This window comes from Theropithecus gelada, chromosome 13, assembly GCF_003255815.1.
Source record: "Theropithecus gelada isolate Dixy chromosome 13, Tgel_1.0, whole genome shotgun sequence".
Taxonomy (NCBI): domain Eukaryota; kingdom Metazoa; phylum Chordata; class Mammalia; order Primates; family Cercopithecidae; genus Theropithecus; species Theropithecus gelada.
Window position 1 is genome coordinate 81,836,303 of NC_037681.1, and position 22,604 is coordinate 81,858,906.

A 22,604-nucleotide genomic window follows, 5' to 3' on the forward strand; every position below is an offset into this window, starting at 1 on the left:
TCCTCCCACCCTAAAAGTAATAATGATAGTAGTCCATAAAGCTAACCTTTAGTTTTTCTTTCTTTGGCTTCTTGCTCTTGGAGTGAGTTTCTCTGTTGCAGACAAGTCCTGCATTTGCTTAAAAGCTCTTGCAGAGTTGGAATCAGAGCTGGGTTTAACTGTTTGGGAGTGTGTACTGACAGGAGCAAAGCAAGTGCCCTCAGGTCCTACAAAAACCCAGATAGGAACATTTCAAATTCTAAAGCCAATACTTTGATGCAGTTATTTATAGTTAATTGCAGATGTTTATTTTCCCAGGAATCCATTCTTTCCTAAGAATACTCTGGTTTCTCTGGGATTCTTAGAAGAATGATAAAACCAGAAAGCCAGTGTTAGGATACTACAGCATTTCATTAGTTTTTTGTTGTTGTTGTTTTGAGGTAGTGTTCTTGTTCTATGGCAAGGCTGGAGTGCAGTGGTGTAATCTCAGCTCGCTGCAACCTCCACCTCCGGGTTCAAGCGATTCCCCTCCCTCAGTCTCCTGAGTAGCTGGGACTACAGGTGCCCGCCACCACGCCTGGCTTAATTTTTTGTATTTTAGTGGAGACAGGGTTTCACCATGTTGGCCAGGATGGTCTCAATCTTCTGACCTCCTTATCTACTGGCCTCGGCCTCCCAAAATGCTGGGATTGCAGGCTGAGCCACTGCCCGGCCTCATTAGTTCTTAAAGTCACTAATAGCATTATTTTATGCTCACAAACAAGTAAGTCAGACCAAAGACAAATCGTGTTTTCTGAAAATGGAAAAGGAAATAAAGAATTTCAAAAAAAAGAATTTCAAAAAAAAAAAAGAATTTCAAAAAAAAAAAAAAAAAGAATTTCAAAAAAAAGAATTCAAAATTTCAAAAAAAAGAATTTCAAAAACAAACCTTGAAATCATAGTTTCTCAAGTTAAATTCTGATGTCACAAATAGTAAGGTCTTCCTTACTGAGCTCTGTCATCTGTTCTGGCTTTTATGCTATTGTGATTCGGGAGGCTGCTGCTCAACATTCTAGCCTATTTCCAGGGTGTTCCATTATTCTAGGACATGGCTGTCATGGGAGTCTGCACAAGGCAACTAATGCTCTAGATTTAACTGCCTTTTTAAATCAGTAGATCATTGTTTCAGTTACTTCGGAGCCATAGGCAGTAACAGAAACATCACAAGTAATGTTTCCAAAAATATACTCAAGTAGAGAGAAGACCACTAAGACGTTCCCTTTATTACCCTTAGCATTTAATGATACCAGCTTGTAGCTTCCAAGGTGATGGAGTGTGCTGTGTACATACAAGGCATCGTGAACGCGTAATTAAAATTTGTTTTTTGTCGTACGTGGCTTAGAGTTCGAATCAGTAAGTTAAAGTTATGAGAGCAAAATACGAAGGCCACATAGTTAACTGAAGGGCAGTTTAGAAGTGTGTGCCGCCGCCTCCTCTGCATAGTTCTTACCCCATTTAAAGAAGCACTTGCTTTGGAAATTTCAACTCGGTTGGAGAAATCAGACTGTAGGTTCTGATACTGACTTATCAAGTTTGTAATAAGAGTGCTGATCAAATTGGCACAGTTTGCTTCAGAAAACACTTGACTTTGAACCTGAAAAAGAAGATTTAAAAAAATCTCCAAAAGACCAGCATAATGAAAACACAAGCTTAACTAATTGGAAATGACACACTGAGTTTCCAGAGTACTACATACCTTTAGAAGGAAATGTGTCATGAACGTGTAGACAATGTTGTTGTTTAAAAAAGTTCTTTCATCCATTAGGATACATTTAATATATTCTGCGAAAACAGGATCTTCACACAAAAGCTTGATGCAATTTTTTGACATAGCAGACTAAAGTGGGGAGAAGAAGCACTTATGGTTGAGCACGGAAATAACTGGGGCTTAAACACTTGTGTATGACGGAATCTGAAGCCATTGAAAATCCTACTTGAAAAGCCATGTCTAACTTGCCTATTGAATTTTTAGTTAACAGCAACTATTTTTCATACAGTAAAATGTTACTAATTTGGACTATGGGAGTGCTGGGGGAAAGACACTGATGCCAAAACTGAACAAATGTTGTAAAAGAAATGCAGGTTTATTATCCAGCACTGAGAGAGTTAACAAGGACTGGAAAAATAAACCTAACGAAGAATAGGATGTGAATGTTTTCAAGGGCCAAATTAATGTATTTATAGGTAACCAGACCGTATGTTGTGAAAAGACACATTTTAAGAATCAAAATCAATTCTCCAAAATGTTTTAAACTTTACTGTATATTCTCATTTGCAACAGTAATTTTGTAAATACCTTTTCCCCCCATAAACACTACAAAGATAAACAATAAGCCTTCTTTCCTAATTATCTCACACAGAATCAGTGGTCCCAATATATGGAAATTTTACTAAAATTTGGTTTTCCTGTTTTCAAATAGTCATGGCTCTTAAACACAAGTAGTATGTCTTTAAGCAGATATACTCCGTAGATTTAAATGTGTATTTTAATAATAGATCATTTATTTATATGGAAAAAAGCAATTTTTTTTAAATAGGACAAAATTTAGATAATATGTATATATGCATATGTGCATATTTTATTAGAGTAAGCAGCTGTCGTAAGTAAATTACTCAAGGTCAGTCAAGAAATTAGGATTCAAGTAGGACCAAGACCCAGGTCTTGAGATCCTTAACACTAAGAAAAATCCGCCTTGGTCTACCAGTCACAGCCTCTGCCTATGTTTCTTGCTCAGGATGGCTGCTTCTGTAAGACTGGAAGCTTTGGAGGCCTTATATGGTTCAGCTTTGTTTTAAGGGAAATTCGGTGGCACAGGGAGTTCTGTCTGTGAAAGAAGTCAAGTGAACGGAGTCCTGCGGTGCAGAAGTAGAGAAGGCAATAGGGAGCAATAGGTAGTGAGAGTACAGAAACCAAGACACTACCCAAATCAGGAAGAATGAAAAAGAGCAGCAGTAGCAGTGGAAAGGGAAAATGAGATCTCCAACTGACTGAACAGAACAGTCAGCTCAAAAATCAACTGATAAACTCATTTTCTGAATGCCTACTATATGCTAAGTCAAGGGAGCTAAAATCAATGTATACTAGCCTCTGAAAGATTTCTACTGTAGAGAACAAAGTGGCATTTCTTCAGGGAATGGAGATGACTCTGATAAGGTCTCTACACTTGAGCTCTGTTTGGGAAAAGTAGAGAAACAACCAATATGGTACAGGATGACAAACATGTAGGAGAATACAGAGCACACTACAGCCTGGTAGGAGGCTGAACCAGACTCAAAATACTTCAGAAAGCATGATGTGGGTCAAAGTTGGACCTAAGGAAGGTGAATAAATTCATCTCTTCCAATGGGGTAGAGCAGATGCAACCAGGCAGGACAATCACCAGTTTTTTCAGGGACTGACTGAAGGGAGTGGGGATCCTTTATGCCTGATCCAGGGAATGAGCCAAACCTTAGTACCTCCTCCTCTTCCCAATTTTCCCTTTATAACTTAAGCATTATTTATTATTATCAGGTTCTTTCTCCTCTTCCCAATTCTCCCTTTGTAACTTAACAAGCTTTACTTATGCAGCCACTTAATTTTAAGGAGTTGGCTCTTAGACACTTAAGGTAGGAACGGTAATCTTTCTTGTTTTCAAGGAGATTGTTTTAAGAAAACAAGCACATCAGACCCTTGAAAAACTACAGATCATGAAAAGCTAAAGGACAGACTGCTGATAGGGTTTCCGCTAGAGGTTTTGGAATGGTGGGAAAGAGGAAGAGACAGGGAGGTGAAGGAGAAGAAGTGGCATGTGCCTTTTCCCCCCACTGTCTCCCTGTTTTGGATTTCCCCCCACAACTGTTGATATACATCTATAAATGAGAAATTCAATTATAACCAGCTTATTTAAAATATCCTCTATGATACAAATACAAGTTAAAAAAAAAATCAAACAGAACCTAGATGCCCAATATGTAATAGTATTTTCATTCATTCATATTTTACCTATCAAGATTCTAAAACATCCCCACTTTTCAGCAAGTCTTCAATCCATTGTTCCTAAAATTACTGACCACTTGGTCAGATGAGATTAAAGACCAGTCATCTAAAACTCATTTTCTTTACCTGAGTCTGGCATAGCTCAGTCCAAAGTTTGGGGAACAGTGCAAGATGAAGTGGCAAACCTTCATAGGCAACTAGGACACCTAATATTTGAAAAGAAATCAGAATAGGTTATAAATTATACTACTGAGATACTCTGCAGGTACAATATTACAGCTATTTCTAGTCATAACTTTGCATATTTTCTACATTTTAAAGAAAGTATGTAAAGGGGAAAAATTCATTCCAATGTTTAGTGAAATATCTTAGAATGTGGTACTTGAATTTGTTTATATCTTATACCTCATTCCTGAAGGATATGGGACTTAAATCAACTCTTCTTTTTGAGTATTAGAACTTTATCTGGGAAAAAAAAAAGTTACTGAAGTGGCTCCAAATCTTTCTTGGATTAAGGTACCACTCTGCCTATTAGAAAATTTTCATAGAATGGCTAGACTTCAGGAGGGAGGAGGGGAGAGGTGAAGAAAAAAAAAAAAAAAGATGTGGAGAATTAAACATATCTTTCCTCTTTTACCTTCTTTTCTTCAAAGATAGAATGACCTTTGTGGCACATTTAAGTCAACGCTGCCCTGAGCACCAGTTTCTTGGCTTGTTCCCAGGATCTTCTCAGTGGACCGCATCTGGCACTATGTCAGAGAGTGCTATTTGGAACCTCTATGAATTTACCTCTCCACTTCTTGACTATTCCAGATGTAAAATATGTCACTAAGAGATGTGTGCCCCTATCCTCTGTCATCCTATCTCTCAAAGTATAGAAGCTTCATTACCACAGTCTTAAATGAATTTCTCATCTTCCACATCCCCCAGGGTCCCCAGGGCAAGTATAATCATGGAAAAGAAGAAATATAACACAGACCATCCTCCTCCAGTTAAGACTATAAGTTAGACCAGGAGTCAGCAAACTTGTTCTGGGAAGGGCCAAATAGTATGTGAGGCTTTGTGGCCATGCTCTGTTACCACAGCTCAACCCTGCTAAGGCAGTGTGAAGGCAGCCTTAGATAAGAGTAAGGAAATGGGTGTGGCTGTCTTTCAGTAAAACTTTACAGACACTGAAATTGGAATCATAATTTTCATATATCAGAAAATATAATTCTGTATTTTTAAAAAATTTAAAAATACGAAAACTATTCTTAGCTAGCAGGTAGCCATGGTTATACAAAAACAGGCAGCACGTGGGTTGTAATTTGCCAAACCCTGGGTTAGACCAAGGACTTGAGAACATCTTACACAGGTAAGTCAGGTCACTCACTCAGCCTTACCAAGGATGCCTAAGATCCCTTCCACAGGTAAGCCAATTTATTTTCCTGTCAAGATCAGTCCCTTTGGATGCAAGACGCAAGGAAATGCTACTTCCCCTTTATCCTAACCTAATCTGGTTGGTGTTTGGCAGCATATACCCACCACAGTATCACAATACACATAAGTAAACAAGGACATGTCATCACATCTGTGGCTACAGGGAAGAGAGTTCCTACCTTCCCATGTTCCTGTATCCTAATTACTCATCAAAGTAGAGGAGGGGTTAGCAAACTATGGCCCTCAGGCCAAATCTGACCCATACCCTGTTTTTATATGGACTTGTGAGCTAAGAATGGCTTTTTCTTTGAGACGGTGTCGTCACTCTTTTGCCCAGGTTGGAGTGCAGTGGCGTGATCACAGATCAGGTGCAGCCTCGAACTCCTGTGCTCAAGTGATCCTCACACCTTAGCCTCCGTAATAGCTAAGACTACAGGCCCGCACAATTTTCTAAAAAAAATGTTTTGGGGTCAGGCACGGTGGCTCACGCCTGTAATCCCAGCACTTTGGGAGGCTGAGGTGGGTGGATCACCTGAGGTCAGGAGTTCGTGACCAGCCTGACCAACATGGAGAAACCCTGTCTCTACTAAAAATACAAAATTAGCAGGGCATGGTGGCGCATCCCAGTAATCCCAGCTACTCGGGAGGCTGAGGCAGGAGAACTGCTTGAACCTTGGAGGTTGGAGGTTGTGGTGAGCCAAGATCATGCCATTGCACTCCACCCTGGGCAAAAAGAGTGAAACTCTGTCTCACAAAAAAAAAAAAAAAAAAAAAAAAAAAACTTTTGGGCCAGGCATGGTGACTCACACTGGTAATCCCGGCACTTTGGGAGGCCAAGCCAGGAGAATAATGAAACCCTGTCTCTACTAAAAATACAAAAATTCGCTGGGTATGGTGGCACACACCTGTAATCCCAGCTATTCAGGAGGCTGAGGCAGAAGAATTGCTTGAACCCAGAAGGCAGAGGTTGCAGTGAGCCGAGATCGCGCAACTGCACTCCAGCCTGGGTGACAGAGCAAACTCTCTCAAAAAGTTTTACAGAAATGGGGTCTTGCCATGTTGCCCAGGCCAGTCTCAAACTCCTGGCATAATTGATCCTCTTGCACTGGACTTTGAAAGTGCTGGGAGAGGCCGGGCGTGGTGGCTCAAGCCTGTAATCCTAGCACTTTGGGAGGCCGGGACAGGCGGATCATGAGGTCAGGAGATCGAGACCATCCTGGCTAACATGGTGAAACCCCGTCTCTACTGAAAAAAAAAAAACAACTACAAAAAACTAGCTGGGCGTGGTGGCGGGCGCCTGTAGTCCCAGTTACTTGGGAGGCTGAGGCAGGAGAATGGCGTAAACCGGGGAAGCAGAGCTTGCAGTGAGCTGAGATCCGGCCACTGCACTCCAGCCTGGGTAACAGAGCGAGACTCCGTCTCAAAAAAAAAAAAGGAAAGTGCTGGGAGTACAGCTGTGGGCCATCATGTCCGGCTGGCTTTTATATTTTTAAAGGTTAAAAAAAAAAATCAGCCAGGTTGGGCACAGTGGCTCACACCTGTAATCCCAGCACTTTGGGAGGCCAAGACAGGTGAATCATGAGGTCAGGAGTTCGAGACCAGCCTGACCAACATGGTGAAACCCTGTCTCTACTAAAAATACAAAATTAGCCAGGCGTGGTGGCATGTGCCTATAATCCCAGCTATTCACGAGGCTGAGGCAGGAAAATCACTTGAACCTGGGAGACAGAAGTTGCAGTGAGACGAGATTGTGCCATTGCACTCCAGCCTGGGCAACAGAGCAAGACTGTGTCTCAAACAAAACAAAAATTAGCCAAACAAAAAATAGTATGTGACAGAGACCTTGTGGCCTGTGGAAGTCTAAAATATTTAGTGTCTACTCTTTGCAAAGAGTCTGCTAACCTGCTAACCTCTGAACTAGAGACTGCTTTGACATTAACCCTCTTATGAGCAAGCAGACTGTATACTGTAATTTCTCTAGTCATTTCTCCCCTATTATCCCCCCAAAGTAAAATAATCTTCAATTTTTTTTTTCTTTTTTTGAGACAAGATCTGGCTCTTATCACCCAGGCTGGAAGACAACTGGCACGATCTTGGCTCACCGCAACCTTGCCTCCTGGGCTCAAGCCATCCTCCCAGCTCAGCCTCCTGAGTAGCTGGGACTACAGGTGTGCACCACCATACATGGTTAATTTTTGTATTTTTTGTAGACATGAGGTTTCACCATGTTGCCCAGGCTGATCTTCAATTCATGAGCTCAAGTGATCCGCTTGCCTTGGCCTCCCAAAGTGCTGGGATTGTGGGTATGAGCCACTGCACCCAGTCCTAAACAATTTTTCTTTTTTTTTTAAGGCAGTCTCACTCTGTTGCCCAAGGCATGTTGCAGTGGCATCATCTTGGCTCACTGCAGCCTCGACCTTCCCAGGCTCAGCTGATTCTCCCACCTCAGCCTCTCGAGTAGCTGGGACTACTGGTGTGTGCCTCCAACGCCCAGCTTATTTTTCTATTTTTTGTAGAGACAGGGTTCTGCCATGTTGCCCAGTCTGCTCTTGAACTCCTAGGCTCAAGTGATCCGGCTGCCTCAGTTTTACAGAGTGCTGGGATTACAGGTGTGAGTCATCACATGCAGCTAAATATAAAAGCAATCTCTATACCTATTTTCCACAACTACCAAAAAGCCAGCACTACCACGACAAACAAAAAATACCGTGGAGGCCTTTTATGATCTCTAATCACTTTGAAGTGGCATTCTGTTATAAGTATCTCTGTTTTACAAGTAAAGATGGAAATAGGCCAGGCATGGTGGCTCACGCCTATAATCCCCGGGCTTTGGGAGGCCAAGGTTGGCAGATCACTTGAAGTTAGGAATTCGAGACCAGCCTGGCCAACATAGTGAAACCCCGACTCTATTAAAAAAAAAAAAAAAAAAAAAAAAAATTAGTTGGGCATGTAATCCCAGCTACTCAGGAGGTGGAGGCAGGAGAAATCACTTGAACCCTGGAGGCAGACGTTGCAGTGAGCCGAGATCGTGCCACTGTACTCCAGCCTGGGGGACAGAGCGAGACTTTGTCTCAAAACAACAACAATTAAAGAAGGAAATAAACATTTTCTAGGTACGTCAGATCATTACATTAAATTTTCTCATCAATTTTGAGAGCCTTTTTTTAATCCTAATTTTGCACTTCTTTTGGATGAGGAAATTAGGCAGGCTCAGAGATTATATAATCCTCTCAAATTCATTCCAAAGTCAGTATTGATATAGTTCAGACTGTAGTCTACCCCAGATTTATCTGATTCTAAAGCCCATAAGCTTTTCAACGTTTTCCGCAACTTCAGTCCATTTGTTAGCATTTTCATGATTTTCTTCACATCTGCCATCACCTATACTATTTAGTTAATACTTTCTCTCTTTTGAGACAGGATTTTGCTTTGTTGCCCAGACTGTAGTTCAGTGGTCCAATCATAGCTCATTGTAACCTTGAACTCCTGGGCTCAAGTAATCCTCCTGCCTCAGCCTCCTGAGTAGCTACGACTACAGGTGCATGCCACCAAGCCTGCCTTTTTTTTTTTTTTGTAGCAACTGCTGTTGCCCGGTCTGGTCTCCAATCCCTGGCTCAAGCAGTCCTCTGGCCTTGGCCTCCCAAAGTGTTAAGATTACAGGACTGAATCATCACACCTGTCTACTTAATGCTTTTCTTTATATTCACTTACAGAGGCTAATACTACCTAAGCCTTATTTTAGGCAATATAACATCTGGGAAATCGTCAATTTGATGTACTAGTTTGTAACACAGTAAGAACCATATGTACTTACTAATATAAAAATTATTTCCCCTAGACTCTCTTGAACAGTTCAGTCAGGAAAACGCTATACCACCACCCATGGTGAGCTAAAGACACCTTTCTCAGAGTCCTACCTGTTTCCTCTCAAAACTTTGGAAGTCCACCCCTTCAGCAACTGAGTTTCAGTTTCTTTCTAGCATCTTCGCAAAGCACTGGGGGTAAGAAGCCCCTTGGTTCAGTGGCTCAAGTTAAAGGCCAATGCCCTCCTATTCCATGCATGCCTCCTCCAATACCTTATGGAGTGTCTCACTAACGGGATGCAAAGCACAGGAAGATGCAATCACCAAAGTTCTCAGGCACACATCTAAGCTTTGCCTCTGTAAACAGGATGGGCACATCTAAAATATCTTGGCTTCTGTACCACTTTCTTCACCCTGTGACTTCAGGTATCCTCAACAAGGTCTGTAACCTGTCCCATCCCCACGCGTGAAGGAATATACAAAACAAAAAACTGTTTCAAGTGTACCCTTTCCTCATTAGTAACAGCGTATACTGTAGAAGCTACTGGATGTGTCACTAAAAAATATATATATATATTTTAAAAACTAGCCGGGTACGGTGGCTCACACCTGTAATCCCAGCACTTTGGGAGGCTGAGATGGGCGGATCACCTGAGGTCAGGAGTTCCAGACCAGCCTGGCCAACATGCAAAACTCCCTCTCTACTAAAAAATACAAAAATTAGCTGAGCATGGTGGCGTGTGCCTATAATCCCAGCTACTTGGAAGGCTGAGATGGGAGAATCACTTGAGCCTGGGAGGCAGAGGTCACAGTAAGCAGAGATTATGCCACTGCACTCCAGCCAGGGCAAGACAGTGAGATCCTGTCTCAAAACAAATAAACAAAAACTGCTTTTGTAGGTAAAATGGTATTTTGAATTATTTGTACTTCTATGATTGCTGTAAGGATGAAATATTTCGTATGTATCTCATATATATATATATATAAACATAATCTGAATTGTGTCATGATTCTCTGTCTAGTTTTCTATAGGAGTGTTTAATCCCATCCAAGCATTATCCAGGGGAAGTGGTGGCTTTAGCCACTGGATGAAAGCCCATGACTAATGCTCTACTGTGAGTGATTCATTAAGATACTGTAAGGATATGAGACAACTGATTTGTCCAGTTCCCCTTGTTCTGACTTCACACCCACTAATCAACCTACTGTTACCTGTCTGGCTTCCCACGGAGGTTACTGAAAAAGACTGATGGCCCTATGATGAAATATATAAATCCTGTGCCAGTTCTTCCTTTCTATAAACTGGTAACCAACTTTGGGATTATAAATATGTCTCTTGAATGTAATTACTGTGTATTAGCCTGGCATAAACAGATTTACTCTTGGTGAGCTGGTAAAAAGTTGGCTTCTGATCTGCACTGGATGCCTGGCACTGGTCTGGTCTGAAGTATATTTACCCTAGGAAGGCTTTTGGGAAACAGCTAACCAGGCATTTCCCCAGTCAACACCATCATGATATCACAAAGAAATGAAGTGTGTATCAGTTGTGAGTTCCATACTTGGAATTTTTATATGTTTACTTTTTGTAATTATACATTTTAATTCCACAGATTTGGAAATTTTTGGATTTTCTAGGTATATAATAATGTTACTTGCACATCAATTTGCTTACTTTCACTTACTAATGCATCAAGAAAATTTTTAAAAATGTTAACTAAAGGTGACAAAGAGATCCTTGTTTTGTCGTTAAAATTATTTAAAGAGTGATGAACACTAGGGATTTATAGTCCATTGTTGATTTCACATGTGAACTATGGTACCTAAAAAAATGGTATCATTCCAGAATTTGCAGTACCAGTTTTCTTTTTATTCCTTTTTTTGGGGGCTAGGGGAAATGGAGTCTCACTCTGTTGCTCAGGCTGCAGTGCAGTGGCGCCATCTCAGCTCACTGCAACCTCTGCCTCCCAGGTTCAAGTGATTCTCCTGCCTCAGCCTCCCAAGTAGCTGGGACTATAGGTGGTGCACATCACCACGCCCAGCTAGATTTTTGTATTTTTAGTAGAGACAGGGTTTCACCATGTTGGCCAGGATGGTCTCAATCTCTTGACCTCGTGATCCGCCTGCCTCAGCCTCCCAAAGTGCTTGGATTACAGGCGTGAGCCACCGTGCTCGGCTGGCAGTACCAGTTTTCCATAATATTAAAATAACTTATTAAAATTACAAAACCAATGCATAATCATCACAATTAATTTAAAACCTTACAGATATATTTAACCTGGAAAATGAAGGCATTCTATAATTTCATCCTTATAGAGTAAAATTCCTCTTTTTCTGTACATGTACTAAGCGATTTTCCCCTTGTTTATAAAAATGTTTATATTCTGTATATTGTTTTTTTATGTAATTCAGTGAACACTCCTATCTTGTTTTCGTGTCTCAATATAGGTGAACTACGGTTTACTTAACCAAGCTCCTACTGATAGACATTTGGGTTGTTTCCAGTTTTACTCATTACAACCAAAGTGAAAATAAATATCCTCTGTATATTGCTGTACACTTTTATGAGTAGAATATGGTAGATTCCTGGACACGGTATTGCTGGGTCAAACATGAACATTCTAAATTTTAATTAATCAGGCCAAATTGCCTCCCAAATGGACTCTTGACTAGCACTCCATTGTAAGATCTCTTCTTTTCTCAAACCATACGGGTATCATCTGAGCTTCACCTTATCTCATATATTTTTTTTTTTAAAAAGAGAAATAAATAGGCTGGGTGCGGTGGCTCATGCCTATAATCCCAGCACTTTGGGAGGCAGAGGCAGGTGGATCACAAGGTCAGGAGTTCAAGACCAGCCTGGCTAATATGGTGAAACCCCATCTCTAATAAAAATACAAAAATTAGCCAGGCATGGTGGCAGGCACCTGTAGTCCCAGCTACTTGGGAGGCTGAGGCAGGAGAATTGCTTGAACCTGGGAGGTGGAGGTTGCCGTGAGCCGAGGTCATGCCACTGCACTTCAGCCTGGGCAACAGAGTGACACTGTCTCAAATCGTTTGCTTTATTAGTAAGTCTGGGCAACTGCTCATGTGGTTACCAAACACTTTTTTGTGTGTAAACAGCCTATTCATGTCCTTTGCTGATTTTACTTAACATTCTTCACTATCTTAGCAAATCCTAAAAATTCTTTATATATTGGCAGTATTGGCTGTTTATCTATTAAGTAGGCAAACATTTTCCCAATTAGCTGTTTGTGTTTTAATTCCGTTTATGGCATTTTCACCATGTAGTATTTTCAATTTTTATGTAGTCAAAACTTTCAGTTTCTTATTTTATTGTTTCTAGGTTTTGTGTCCTATGTAGCATGGTCTTTCAAATCTCATGGTGGTATTCATGTTATGTTACATTTTCCTTTAATATTTCAATGATTTTTTTCACAATTAAGTCGGACTTTTTTTTTTTTGAGATGGAGTTTCACTCTTGTCGCCCAAACTGGAGTGCAATGGTGTTGATCTTGGCTCACTGCAACCTCCACCTCCTGGGTTCAAGCGATTCTCCTGCCTCAGCCTCCCGAGTAGCTGGGATCGCAAGTGCTCGTCACCACACCCAGCTAACTTTTTTTATTTTTAGTAGAGACAGGGTTTCACCATGTAGGCTAGGCTGGTCTCCTAGGCAGAACTCCTGACTTCAGGTGATCCACCCACCTCGGCCTCCCAAAGTGCTGGGATTATAGGCGCGAGCCACCGTGCCCTGCCCACAATTAAGTCTTTAATCCTTCTATTAATTTTGGTCTAAAGAGTAACGTATTAAAGACTTGCCGCATAGAGAGCTAGCCAGTTATGTCAGTACCACCTCTATCTCACCAAATTGAGATGTCATCTTTATCATCTACCAAATCCTCGTGTATCTTTATGTTTGTTGAGGCTGTTTACCCACTGTTTTGCCTATGTATTTCTGAACCTATACTACATGGTTTTAATCATTATAGCTTACTATTGTGAAAGAAAGGAAAAAAAAACATCTATATTTGAAAAAAGGACAAAAATTAAATATGGTGGGGACAGGTCTGTGATATCTTCATATTTATCTTTCTGATATTTTGAACTGTGGACTATGTATTAAATTCTAAAAAATAAAAACTATCATAACTTTAATAACTATTTTACAAATCAGCAGTGCCAGTCCCTCTTACCATTGCTTTTTCAGCGTTTTTTTTGGCTAAACCCTGGTGTGTGTGTGTGGGTGTGGTTGGGGGCAGAGAGAGAGGGTCTTGCTCTGTTGCCCTGGCTGGAATATAGTGGTGTGATCACAGCTCACTGCAGCGTTGACTTCCTGGGCTAAAGTGATCCTTCCACCTCAGCTTCCCGAGTAGCTGGGACCACAGGTGTGTGACACCATGTGTGGCTAATTAAAAAAATTTTTTTTTGTAGAGAAGGGGTCTCCCCATGTTGCCCAGGCTTCTGTTATTTTTAAGTATCAAAATACTGTGGTTGCTGATACTGTTTTTTCAGACGGCAGTTGGCAGCTTTGTTCACCCTTCCTGAATTCTCTTTCCCTTTCTTTCTGTCTCCGCCAACCCCATCCCTCACCATCCTCACTTCAAAAACACTCCAACCCTCTCGCTTATTTAGTACCTGCAACTGTACTGTTCTCTGCAATTCAAATCTGTAATTATTATATATTTCTCTTTATCCTCTAACCAATCTTAAGATCTGCTCAGTTGCCCATGTAAAAATTACCACAAAAGATTTTTCCTCACAACTGGAAATGACTTACAATCCAATGTAGGTCTTGAGATGTTCTCACCTATGGTCACAATATTTTAATATTGCGGCCCTTGGACATGAAACCTCAACGTTCAAATGATTAAAGATATAACCAATTTAAACTTACCCTTTTCATTTCTTGTTTCCAAATATAATTTCTTAAAGAAATTATACAAATTAAAATTCTCTACCTACTCTGCGTGGTCATTAATGTGGACTTTCTTTTCTCAAGCTCTTTCCTGGGCCTCTCCTTGGAAAAAGTAATTCTGTCAGCTCAAACTATGGGACACAACTCTCTCCATTCAGAGAGGACGTAACAATAAGATTGTTTTTAGGTCTTAGACAAAGATATAAGAACTTTGTATCTAAGACAATTTCCAATTTTCTGTATTAACCAAGAAAAATTTCTTTTTCTTGCTCAATTTGTGAAGATTTTGATTTATATTTAGTGCCGTGCCACCAGTCACATTTGGCTATTTAAATTTATTTTGGTTAAAATTAAAGTAAAAATTCAGTTCCTTAGTCACATTTCAAGTTCTCAATACTCACAAATGATGGGCTACTGACTATGGTACAGTCAAAGAAATTTCCATCCTTATATAAAGTGTTTTTTTTTTTCCTCTTTTGAGACTGAGTCTCACACTCTGTCGCCAGGCGGGAGTGTAGTGGCGGGATCTTGGCTCACTGCAACCTCCGCCTCCCAGGTTCCAGCGATTCTCCTGCCTCAGCCTCCCAAGTAGCTGCAACTACAGGTGTGCACCACCACGCCTGGCTAATTTTTGTATTTTTAGTAGAGACAGGGTTTCACCATGTTGGCCAGGATGGTCTTGATCTCTTGACCTCGTGATCCGCCCGCCTTGGCCTCCCAAAGTGCTGGGATTACAGGTGTGAGCCACCGCGCCCAGCCCTTAACAGAAAGTTCTATAAAATCGTGCTAATATAGAGAACTAAGCCCTATGAGGCAGCAGTGATAGTGCTTCATGGTTATGAAAGTGATAAGACTATAAAATATCATAAAAGTTGATTCAGCTGATGTGACGGCAAGTATTCTTTCCCTTCTTCCACTTCTCCACCATGTTTAATTTCCCTGAAAGTGTGCACTTGCATTGACAAGACAACCCAAAACAGGGTAGAACATTCAGTATTTGGTTAAAGTTGTCCAAGTAGCTAGAATAGTTTCTTACATAACTTTTAGTATAAATTATATGAACACAATTACCAAAAACTTTTTAAAAGGTCAGTGTTTTTATAATTCCCCTTCTTTATATGGGAGCAAGGCTGTACTACTAGAATTCCTGAAAATTGTCTTATACCTGATTACTGCCACTGATGGGTTTTGGCCTTTTACCAAGTACCATGACCCAGGTGCATAATCCTGAAATGGCCAATTTGAATATATTCTCATCCCCCTACATCTTGGCATTCCAGCCACCCATATATAAAACCAGCTAACAATACCAGGTTACCAGGAACCAGCTTTCAAATCTAAAAATGCTCTAAATCACTTGCCAATAAGATGGTTTTGCTGAAGTGGAATTATCCCTGACAGCTGTTACCACCTCCTTCTTCGTGGATAATGAAATCTAAGGTAGGGTCACATCTTCTGCCCTACCTGGAATGGATCAAAACCTTTTCCATAGGAAGGAGAATGCTGTGACTGACGAGGGGCACAAAGGAGACTTGCAGGGTATGGCAATATTTTATTTCTTGGTCTAGGTAGTAGTTCCACAAGTATGTCACTTCCCACCCTCAAAACTACAGAACATTGGAGAGGATCCTGACCGATCCCTAATGAAGTCAAGAGAGAGGACACAGAGGCCTAGAACTCTGGAAGTCCTGAGATAGAGGACCTCTGGAGGAGAGCTGCATGCCTCCGAAAAACTTATCAGGTATAGGAGTGTTACCCGAAGGGAGCAGTTCTCTAACAGCTCTTAGGCACATCACTGCAGAGACAATATTACTAAAGATATTTGAGTTTTCCCCCACCTACATAATTCACTGCTGGTTTTGTTTTCTATTTCTCATCGTCTCCGTTTTCAAGTTTCTCTTCTTCTCACTCATCTATTTTATGAGACTTACCTCCTAATTACTCATATATGCACCTCTGCTTCACACTGGCAAGCCCACTGTTTGCTCTTGCCATTGCCAGCTCCAAAGCACAGCTGGCACTATAGATCTCATCTTACCCTCAAGATCAGGGCTGGGGAAGTCCACCTCTAAGCCTGCCTCCCTAAGCAGAGCAGTTTTGTTTTTTGTTTTCAAAATCTGCTGGGCAGATGGTGGAGGATGTGGGCTTCTATGTACAGAAGTGCAGCCCTACTCCACACTCCTTTATAGGCCAGCTGAAACTCTGGGCAGAACTAGTCAATGGAAACCAGTAAGTTGGTGTTTTCTTAATGAAAATTAAAATGTTCCCAAGAATATTAATATTTTTAAACATTCACTTTAAAAAGAAAAAAAGGATTGTCTCATATTTTTTCTCCCCTTCCTGAATGCCTAGGGGCTTAAAATAATTCAGTGGAATTTACTGCTCATCTTTTATACTTACTCAGCTTAACTAATGTTTCAGTAAATTTTTCACAGTTGATTGCAACTCGGCATAATAGATGGATGAATTGATGATAAGAAAAGAAGTAGTCTAGCAGCATACGATCATAAACGTCATCTTTGCCCTGAAGGTTAAAGATGATAAAATGGTTGCACTTAAATTGTATAATAAAGAGCATATTTTGTGCAAATGTAATAAGTTTAACTAAAAAGCTGATTCAATATTTATATTCTGTAAGAACCTAGTTTTAAAATCCAAATTTCTAGTAATGTTATGATCTTGTCATAAGTTTATTTTCAGTGTGCAAATGCTATCAATTAAAATTACCCATTATTTCTATATACTTTAATAAAGTAAAATTACTGTAGGATTTTAAAATTTGACACTTTAGCTCTACAGACATATCAAGAAAAATGAATTAAGTTTGACTTTTGAAATAGATTCCAAGTTATTCCTATAATGTTAATTATTTTAAATATTTTATCTTGTAAGAACTTCTCAAGTATACTGAAGATCCAAAGATGGCAAGCAAGGGATAGTGTGAATGAAGTGTGGGTAAAGAAAGATAAAGGGAAAAATTGTTTTTAAAAAAGCTGAAACTAAGATAAATTATCCTGTATCAATGTACCTTGTCTCTATAATTTAGAATTGGCATTATTTTAGAATACGAGTTAGAAGAAAGGAACCAGACTAAAAATGATGACAAATCTATCAATCAATGATATTATGCTTAAGTCAAAGGAATATAATTTAAGGGAAGTAGAAGAAGTCATTGATTATATGGTCAAATTAAAAAAAAAAAAAAAAACAGTTAGTACCTAATGACTTTTCAAATTTAGATATATGACCCAGTTATAATTTAGCCTAGTGACAAATATTAAGACTATTAAGGTAATTTTTGAGGGGGAAAAAAAACTTACTACTTGTGCTTATTGTTGATTTTGCAAATGTTCAACCAACATTTCAGAGCACTAAAAGGAAAAAGTCCAAATGAATCTAATCTTCTTAGGATCCACAAAATTGGTCACTTAAGTCTAACCTACTCATAACTGCCAGGGGAAAAATTTCAAATTACTTTGTACTATAGCAACATGGATTTTCCTGGCATCCCAACATACCTTACTGGTTTCCACCATTGTGGGCAAGAGGCACATATTGAGTTCAGGGCGCGGAGGCCGAATATTGCTTTTCCCTCCTATTAGCTTGATATTTTCTCGACAAGGGAAATAAGGTCCAAGAGACACTAAGATATTAAAAGTGTACAATAAGAATAAATGGAAAAAATAAATCTCCATGCTTCAGTGTGCAGAACGATTAAATGCGAACCATATTGAAGTACTGTGCTAGATAAATACGTACTTGGTATATTACTGTGATGGTAAGTACAATGGTTGTGTTGTAGAAAGGGAACCAGAGTATGAAGAAAATCATGGGGACTCAAAAGTACAAGTTCCTTGAGGACATCTGAAAATAAAAACAAAGTTTGGGTAGCAAAAAATTAGGGTTATATCTGCCTGCTACTTTCAATCTTACAAATCCTATGATTGCCTCACTGCAACCAGTTTAATGAGTCTAAAACTAAGCTCCTGACATGAGTAGAAATTCTGTCTCATGCTCAACCAAGACCAGATCAGCAGAGTTATTAACTACAATAGGGCATCATGTGGAAACAAAAGATTAAAACACTATTTATTGGTATCTTGTTTAAGTATGAGATACTTTCTGGCAAAGTACAGTGAGGGACTTTTTTTTTTTTTTTTCCTCTGTCTCCCAGGCTGGAGGGCAATGGTGCAATCAGCTCACTACAGCCTTGAGCTCCTGGGCACAAGTGATCCTCCTGCCTCAGCCTCCCAAGTAGCTGAAACTACAGGCATGCACCACCACACCCGGCTATTTTTTGTTTTCGTAGAGATGAGGTCTCGCTATGTTTTGAACTGCTGGTCTCAAGCAATCCTCTCCTGCCTAGACCTCCAGAACTGCATGGATTACAGGCATGAGTCAGCCCAGATTATTTAATGTACATTGATTATGTGTCTCATAAAATCAACCACAATAGCTTAGAAAGAAACCTAAGGTTCAAAATTCTTTTGCTCTAAGGGATAACCCTTAATCTACTTTTAATGTTTTACGATGCTGGCTGGACTGATTCTCACTCTCCAATCACACAGGAAGGAATAAAGTTCATGATGACAGACTATAGGCAGTTTCTGGTGATCACAGGTTACTGCTTATGTGCCCTTCCCCTCTTGCTAGAGAAGCAATTACACAGAACGTCAAGACGGACTGCTTATACATGATAGCCAGTTAGTTATCCACGCTATTTTGAGAAAGTGTAAAACAGTTATGGCTCTCAAGAAGTTTCTAAGGTAGTCAAAACAAAACAAAACAAAAAACACTATAAACTTAAAATGGGTGTCTTTTAAAAGCCACAAATTAGCATTTTATTATAAATATGCAATCAATAAAAAGATGCAATACTCAGAGCCTAAGAACAGATACTGAGAAGTATCTTTAGGCAAAAGAACTCACAGTGAAATCAGTACTCTTACCTTTTAGAATGTCAGTTCTAACTTGTAAACATTTATATGATTCAACTTTGCTTACATAGGATCACAAGATTTTAGAGCTGTAAGAAGCTAGAGATGAACTAAGGTCGGGGAGACCGTATATATATATATATTAAGTAATCTGCCCATTATCATGTGGGTAATTATGAGCCAGTTAAGATATTTTCTTTTTCTTAGGACCTGCTAGCTAGTGTGAGTTACACATAAAAAGCACAAATATCTTTCAAACAATACAGGCTTAACATCACGGAAAAACTCACAACAATCTTCTTCCACTAGGTTTTTACACAGGTGAACTTTTCAAGTAACTTACCTATACAGGCATTTCTAAGTTCTGGAGGACTATAGGAATTAAGAAGAGTTAATAGTTTATGGGCAAATTCAATTCGTTCCTGCCACTGGATTAATGCTTGTTTCACATCTGCAAACATAAAAGCACAAATAAATATGCCACCTGAGATCAAACTTCCTCACAAATGTTTTCTACTGTAAACTATAGAACGCTAATGGTAGAAATTCAGATTAATTACAAAAACATCTTTGGTGAAAGCTAAATCATTTTCATGAGATGATTACTGCTAATGTTAAACCTGCTAGATTTCTTAAAGAACATATTTCATTGATAATATGCCCCACTTTCTAGGAATGTATATGAAAAAGTTCAGAGTTCACACTATCTTATAGGGACATAAGAGAGGTATGTTTTATAGTTACCTCGCTTGAAACTGCAAATGATCTAATCTAAGCCAAGTAAGTTTCCAGCTGGAGAATCTTTACAAAGTGCCCAACTTGTTATTGTGTTTGGAAATGTTTTCCAATCTCTGAAATCTTGATACCTGCTTGCATATTTTTCAGACAGGTACAAAAATATAGAAGAGCCTTCCAGCTTTACATCAGGAGTTCATGACAAACATTTCCTGATGGTTAGCTAGCTTCAGCCTCATCTTCTGTGCATAAACTAGGATAAAAACAATTTCTCTGGGGCACATGATTTTAAAACCTTCTCTCTAATAGTAGCACTAACAAAAAATAAGAAGTAGGAATGACCAAACCTTTTCTCTGAAGATAAGGGCGTGTAGACTTCAAAACCGAAAGAAATATTGACAGAAGTTCTACTAAATCTCCAGTCACATGGCAAGCTGTAGCTTCGTGATACATCATGTGCAAAGTGTTGAAAGACTACAAATGATTTGAAAAAATTGAAAACTTAATTTCATTTTTACTTACTGAGCCACAAAATGGTAGTACTCGTCCTCTATGATAGATGTTTTCAGACTCAGACTGTGTGTGCACATGTGTGCAAAGCAAATGTATTCGCTTTCTATCCTGAAGTTAAATTCTCTCATTAAGCTCTTTTAAACATTCCTCACCTTCGGAGTTCTGCTATTTTGTGTGTATATTCTAGTCTGAAGAAATAGTTTAATTACTTTTTTTTAAAAAAAGTACTTGCTCTAAGATTATAAGTCTTCGAAATTACAAAGCAGTAGGTCACAAAAGATTAGGGAGAATAGGCAAAAGCTTAACTAACTTTCCAGGGCCTCTGTCCAAAGACAATGGTAAAGTGACTGCCAGCCATACTCAAAACAGTAGGCCTGAAAGAGGTAAAATACAGCTGCAAAAGGTAGGAATTCATTTCCTTTATATTGGCTTGTTAAATCTTTTAATTCCTTTAACTGTATTAGCTTAATTAAGCCCTTAGTTTTTTCCCTGTTTTACTATACAGCACCCTTCTTTGAACCCTCTTCAACCAGTTCACTGCAGCTTACACACTATCTATAACACCCACAGTTCAAAGGTTAAAATTCTTAGCCCAGAACCTGCGGCAGTACCTAATATGAACAATGTACTTGTAAAGTATTTAACCTGTAAGCTGTGAGGACAGGAACCAGGTATGTCTTGTTCACTGCTGTGTCCCTAGTACCTAGCACAGTGCTTGGCACAGAGGTAGTCATTTAAACATCTGTTGCATTAAAAAAAATTTTTTTTCTAAAAACACAACTAAAGCAGCATAAACATCTGTTGCATCTTAAAGAATGAAATGCTTACTACTCCTCTTCACATACCTTTTTAAAATACTTAGCCTTCCTCAAACAAAACCAATATTTCTTTGCCTCAGTGCTTATTGTCATTTATCTAAATGTTTTCCCCCTTACCTTTGCAAATCCACATTCTTCAAAGTGCAAACCTGTTCTCTTATTTTTTATTATCATCAACTGAAAAAACATCCTACCTTTGAATTCTTACGGTACTCTTGGCATGTTTATTAGGCTAAAGGGCTCAATGTACTTCTGGTGACTTTGTAGCCATCTCATACTTGTGGATGTTCAAGAACTATAGGAAGCATAAACGGCTGATTTTAACCCTATAATAATCCTTCTGGTTTCCTCTGAGGATGGTGTGAAAGGAAAATATCTTGGGTCCCTTCAAGCTGGGAACCGCTCAGGGCAAATCAGCCTCCCATACTATTCAAAGTCATCCCTCTACTCAATGAGATAGATGCATATTCGGACTGACTCTTTTGGAAAGACTTATGGGAGACTCAAAAGAATGCAACCATCTGTCTCTCATGTACCTATGATCGAGAAGGCCCCAGAGGAGGGAGGGGCCTTGCTTTGGGTTGTCTCCGCCTTTCTGGACGGAGCTAATGTACTTCTTACATACAGACTGATGTCTCATATCTCCCTAAAATGTATAAAATCAAGCTGTGTCCTGACCACCTTGGGCACATGTCATCAGGACTTCCTGAGGCTGTGTCAAGGGTGCATCCTCAACCTTGGCAAAATAAACTTTCTAAATTAACTGAGACCTGTCTCAGATTTTCTGGGTTCACAATGGTAACCTCAGTTTCTATACTCTGCCAAATGAGTAGGCTTTTGGGAAATTATGTGTGCCCTTAATTAAATCACACGTATTTCATTTTTGTCCCTAAAAATGAATAAAACTAGTCTATTTCACTTGGCTGTTCTAAATACAAAATGATGGGAAAAGTATGGAATTACTATGGAAAAAGAAACAGCACCCTAAAAATTATTACCTAATTATTCTTGGAATATAAATTCAGGCTTACTGATCTATATAATTAAAACCTTGCCACCTGTAAAACAGTTTACCATAAACTCTAAATGTCTATGAAATAAGAAGTCTTGGTGAGAACATTAAAATGAGATATAGCCACACAGTAAAATGCAATAAAATATTTACCTCTGTCATTAGAATCAACCCTCGATTAAATACAACAAGAAGTCTGTCTTCATCAGATTCTAATAGTATTCTGAAGGCACTAGAAGAAAACAAAGTTCAGTTTGAGAACTCTGAATAAAAACACAACACTTAGGTGATGAAAAAATAAACAAAAATAAAATCGTCATTTAAGCTCTCTGCTTTCCTACCTACAGAAAAGAGACTGCTACATCTGTTTCCTGGAAATGTAGTATAAGGAAATAATATTAAATAAGAAACTCTAAAAAAAATTATGTATATTAATATCTACCACCCTTAATTATCTACAA

The 22,604-nt window shown here is 39.3% G+C and overlaps 1 protein-coding gene across 1 annotated transcript in view; it reads right to left on the bottom strand.

Moving 5' to 3' along the window:
- USP34 (ubiquitin specific peptidase 34) overlaps positions 1-22,604 on the bottom strand; it is a 288,446-nt gene that overhangs the window by 1,385 nt on the left and 264,457 nt on the right. Inside the window, exons 70-79 of the mRNA XM_025405742.1 lie at positions 22,297-22,375; positions 20,148-20,274; positions 19,409-19,516; positions 17,888-17,992; positions 17,647-17,771; positions 16,529-16,652; positions 4,121-4,200; positions 1,715-1,855; positions 1,469-1,612; positions 47-206 (exon numbers count right to left, since the gene is read on the bottom strand). Coding sequence (XP_025261527.1) covers positions 47-206; positions 1,469-1,612; positions 1,715-1,855; positions 4,121-4,200; positions 16,529-16,652; positions 17,647-17,771; positions 17,888-17,992; positions 19,409-19,516; positions 20,148-20,274; positions 22,297-22,375 — 1,193 coding nt within the window. The remainder of the gene's footprint in view (positions 1-46; positions 207-1,468; positions 1,613-1,714; positions 1,856-4,120; positions 4,201-16,528; positions 16,653-17,646; positions 17,772-17,887; positions 17,993-19,408; positions 19,517-20,147; positions 20,275-22,296; positions 22,376-22,604) is intronic.